This window comes from Penaeus chinensis, chromosome 1 (genome assembly GCF_019202785.1).
Source record: "Penaeus chinensis breed Huanghai No. 1 chromosome 1, ASM1920278v2, whole genome shotgun sequence".
NCBI classification, from domain to species: Eukaryota; Metazoa; Arthropoda; class Malacostraca; order Decapoda; family Penaeidae; genus Penaeus; species Penaeus chinensis.
This window is the reverse complement of record NC_061819.1, coordinates 29,686,092-29,691,091: the sequence shown is the minus strand read 5'-3', so window position 1 is coordinate 29,691,091 and position 5,000 is coordinate 29,686,092. Positions and strand designations below refer to the sequence as shown.

Below are 5,000 nucleotides of genomic sequence, written 5' to 3'. Positions count from 1 at the left end.
CTCCTCTCCAGAGTACACCTAGCACAAAATGAAACAGGCTATCTTATTTCAAGTAAAATGTGGCATAACAGGACAAATATGAGGATTATTATAAAACAAAAATTACTGCTGATTGTTTCCCAAAATTCTGTGAACCACCATCTTCATTCCATCTACTTTCTATTTGCATTTGCTTTTATAAACAGAGAGATTTCAAAAATTAACTAGATAATGGCAAATATTTAACATTCTAGTTCATAATGAAATTCAGAAACCCAGTAGTGATAACAAAAATGAGAAGTTAGTTTGATTTTTCCAATGGATTACAAGATGGCAGTCACCCTAGTATAATGCTGAATAAGTGACAACTCTGACCCTGCCTTTTTGACCATGCCCTTTAATGTACAAGAATACTATAATACCTAAAGCTTAACTGCAAGTATATCTATATTACACTCTTGTCCCATCTTATAATTTCACCAATGAATTATAGTCCAGCAAACTTTAAAAAAGAATGGTAAAGAGATAACAAGGATAGGACATTTCTACAGGTAATGAATACATGCAATAGATTTCTTGGGAAAAGCCATATAAAGACCAGATTTCCTAAATTTAGCTTATGGAGAAACTAATGCAAAATCTCACATAAATAAAATGCTGATCAGGGATTGATGTCTCCTTATAAATAAATTGTAGTAAATATTATGTGTACAAGAAGGTATAATTACAGCTTTGGACAGAAATAAAGTATATGGAATCTTGTATCTCAGAGATGTTGACAAATTGATAATTTTAAGAAGTTACCCATTTCTTAAAATAAAACACAACTGAAAAATTTATTGATATGAATTACCTTAATAGATAATGACTTTTGTGTGCACAAATTAAAATCAAATATTGAACCAGTCCAAGCTCTTTCCAAACAAAGCATAATGGTGGAGGTTTGCTGGCCTTTGCTGGAGGTAATTTGGCCTTTTCTGGAGCCCCAAAGTCACCGTGGATTCCTTGATCTGTCTGTTAACTATTTTGTAACCTTAAAAACTTCCTTTTTCTGAATTTATAACAATAATGTAATGGAAGACAATTGTTTTAGAATTCACATTAGGTACATACATTACATACCAACTTTCTCTGGATTATGCCTCTAACAAAATCTGTCATGCATTTAAAGTAATTTTATAATGATGTACAACTGTTGAGTAGTTTCCAGTATGGACCTCTGCAACTGAAAACATCAAATCATATTTTTTTTATAAGACATTACCGGTACTCTAAAATCATCAGATCACTAATATCTACAATTTATACTAGACTTTTTATATAACTCTGTAATTGTTAAACTTACCATCACAGTCAGTTAAGACATTGTCAAAATTACTGAGAAATCCTTCAATGCAGTTTTCATTAAGGAGTTTGGGCATCTGTGCCATTGTGAAAGATGCAACCTGGGGGGAAGAAATGCATTGCTACAGTCAGCAATAAAGTATCAGAAATATGTCTACTGTGAAATGTATTGATTCCTGTCTTATAATTCCATGAACCTGGTATTTTATGAGGTCTACATTTATCAAAATGTGGGAATTCTACTTATAATCTGTACATCATCTACACAAAAACAAATTTGAAACTAACTCCACATAAGCCCTCTAGTCACAATATTTGTAGTAATTATATTAAAATGGTGTCAAGCAATCACCACAGAATCTGAACCTGCTGGCATTGTAGCAAAGACCTAGAAATACCCACCATGTGTGTATATATATTTTGATATGACAGACTGTAGACTAGCTACACTGCCAATTCATGGTCATACAAGCATAATCCTGCCAGAATACATATATATGGAAGATGTTTGGCTGCTTATCCACTGAAGACATGAAGGATACAGCCATCAGTTAATGCTATGCCATTGTAAGCACCAGCTGTCATAGAACAGCAGTTTAACTCCCTTCATGGATAATTGGGGTGATACTCTAAATCCATCAAAACAATAATCATTAGTATCAGCAGCAGGAAGTTTTTCAGAAGAAAAGAGAAGCAGCTACCCTACTAGAGGGTTTTCCCTTCCTGCTTCCCAAACAGATTACTAAATTCATAAGGCTTTACATATAAAACATATATTGTACTATATCCATATGCTATTACAGTAAGAAGACATGAAATTGATATAATTATGGCTTTAGGTACATGTTCAGAATACCTTCAGATGACCAACCACTCCAACAGTAGCATCGATAGATTCCTTCCACTCTCTAATACACATGTATATAGAAATCATGCCCCTGAAACTCCTGCATACCCTATGGGGATCTTCTGCCCCCAATCCCTGCCTTGGACAACAAAGAATCCACCATGTACGTAGGCCTACGGCAGGATAGAGGGTATGATGGACTCAGCATAAGGCACTCCTGCATATGGGTTGTATACTCTATCCTGCCATGAATAACTGGAGGATTTTTTGTCTTCCAGGGTGGCACCCCCCAACACACACCCTAGTGATTTTTAATATCAATAATAAGTTATTATATCTGACAACATATTGACTTCCTGTGTGTATATCATTATTATTACAGTGATACATTTCTTGTGGCCATATTATTAATATTTTATCCCATAATTTTGCTGGTACCCTTCATGCCCTCCAAGGCTATTGGGGCCAAAGTGTGGGGGTTTGAGGGGGGGTGGGGTTCCATGGCAAATGTCCTACACATAAAGGGTAATGGACTGTTAGAGAAATCCATTGATACCACTATCATCGTTTTTGGTAACACAAATAAATAGATAGATAGATAGATAGATAGATAGATAGATAGATAGATAGATAGATAGATAGATAGATAGATAGATAGATAGATAGATAGATAGATAGATAGATAGAGATGGGCAGATAGATCAACCGATACAGATGGGCAGATAGATCAACCGATCGACAGATAGATAGATTTCTATTTTTTTATTTGGTACATATTACTTCATATTCTAAATATAACATACACAAACTACCTTGTCGTAACTATTACCCTTCAACCCCCGAGTAAAATTTTCTGTTCTATTGAATTACCCGTCACTGTTAATCTTATTTAGAAGCGAATAGAATACCACAACTAAACAAGATAAGTGACGTATTCGATTAAGATTTTATTATAACTAATTCTCACATATTTCTTACACTATCATCACATAAGCCAGTAATAAATCCATCTATTTACCTCAATGTAATTCACAGAATATTCTGCGTTGGCGATGTTGACAGGTCGCCTTCAGCCGAGGTTGTTTACGTTTTTGAACTTGAATCCGGATATTGCATGTCATTCAAGAACGGTGCACGAACGATGCCTTAAAAGAATACTTGCATGTGTGTGCACTTTCTACGGTGTGTGTTTATATATATATATATATATATATATATATATATATATATATATATATATATATATATATGTGTGTGTGTGTGTGTGTGTGTGTGTGTGTGTGTGTGTGTGTGTGTGTGTGTGTGTATGTGCATTATTATATATCTCCTATTATATAGACACACACACACACACACACACACACACACACACACACACACACACACACACACACACACACACACACACACACACACACACACACACACACGCACAGACAGAAATACTGCAGAAAAACATTGGAAGAGGTAAAAACAAAATCGAACAAAAGACTGGAGTAAAAAAACTTCATTTGGAGGATGAGAGGCCTCCAAGCAAATCAAGTTTACTTTCGGAACCAAAATGTGGAGACAGACAAGCATTAGCTTTGCAGGCAAAAGGAATATCGAAAGATTATGTAGAACTATTTTATGCAAATATAGATGATTTATGTTCGAAGTTACAAGAACTAAATGCAATTATTGAAAGTAATAAACCAGATTTAATATGCATCACTGAATCCAAACAGGATCCCTCGGTAGACGATGTAACATTAGGACTCAGAGACTACAATTTTTGGAGAAAAGATCGGGCAAATGGAAATGGATGGGGGGGGGGGGGGGGGTAGCAATACTGACAAAGAAATTAATTATCTTAAAGTAGATAGAGATTCACCAAGATCCCATAGTATAACTAAAGGCAAATGAGGTAGAAACAAACGGAGTGAATATAATGATAACCTCTGTGTACAGCTACACAGAAAACTATCGTTAGGAGGGGTGTCGAAACATTCAATAACGACCAAAACCTTATGTTACGGAAGGGCTGGTATTTTGGGGGTCGAATTGGTCTCATTCTGATTCATAATGTATCCAATAGTTGTTCCGGAATCTTTATGAATTCTTTGTGACATGGTCTTATTCTCGGAAACGATGGAATATGCTTTGCAATATGCAGACAAGCCACAGGCTTTTTAGGATACAAAAATAATTTGCGACGAGGAAACTCATGTGTTATCATTTAACAGATTTGAACCAGAGAATGTGATAGAGAGCAGGAAGAGTGGCCGAATCACCGCAGGGTTTTGTAGTTGGATGCACGCAAATGGCGTCGGGGAAGTGACGGATGTCGGCCCTGGCTGACAGGGCCGACATCCGTCAGCAGATCTGTAGAAATCCTTGAGGAGGTTTTCCGTCCATCAGATAGGGCAATGGTGTTTCCTGAAAGGGATCATTTCTATCTTATCCAGGACAACAGCCCCATCCATATGGTTCGTGATCATCCCGACACGCCCTTCTTTTTATAGCCACCCAGAACTCCGGATTTCAACCCAACTGAAAAAGTGTGGGCAGCCATGTCAAAATACATGTATGAAGACCACACTCGTAATCGTGTCGCAGTCGTGAATAATGCCCTGCAAGCATATGAACGTCTATGCTGTGAGGAAGGTGCGCGTTGACAGCCGAGTTTAGTGGCGTCTGTGTATCGACGCTGGAACTGTTTCGACAGCAGGGGTAGGAACACAAAATATTAGACTTGAATATATTAAGGGTATCTTATTTTCTTGTTTTGACTTTAATGACACATGACAAAAGTCATTAGAAAATATAATAACAATAAACCGTAAGCGTA

At 36.4% G+C, this 5,000-nt stretch overlaps 1 protein-coding gene across 1 annotated transcript in view; it reads right to left on the bottom strand.

Annotated features, from left to right (window-relative positions):
- The window catches only part of LOC125026239 (glycerol-3-phosphate phosphatase-like), a 9,791-nt gene extending 6,477 nt beyond the window's left edge, over window positions 1-3,314 (bottom strand). Inside the window, exons 1-3 of the mRNA XM_047614544.1 lie at window positions 3,189-3,314; window positions 1,325-1,424; window positions 1-18 (exon numbers count right to left, since the gene is read on the bottom strand). The exon at window positions 1-18 is cut by the window's left edge and continues 143 nt beyond it. Of these exons, the coding sequence (XP_047470500.1) occupies window positions 1-18; window positions 1,325-1,409 (103 nt within the window). The 5' untranslated portion in view covers window positions 1,410-1,424; window positions 3,189-3,314. The remainder of the gene's footprint in view (window positions 19-1,324; window positions 1,425-3,188) is intronic.
- Between the last annotated feature and the right edge of the window lie 1,686 nt (window positions 3,315-5,000).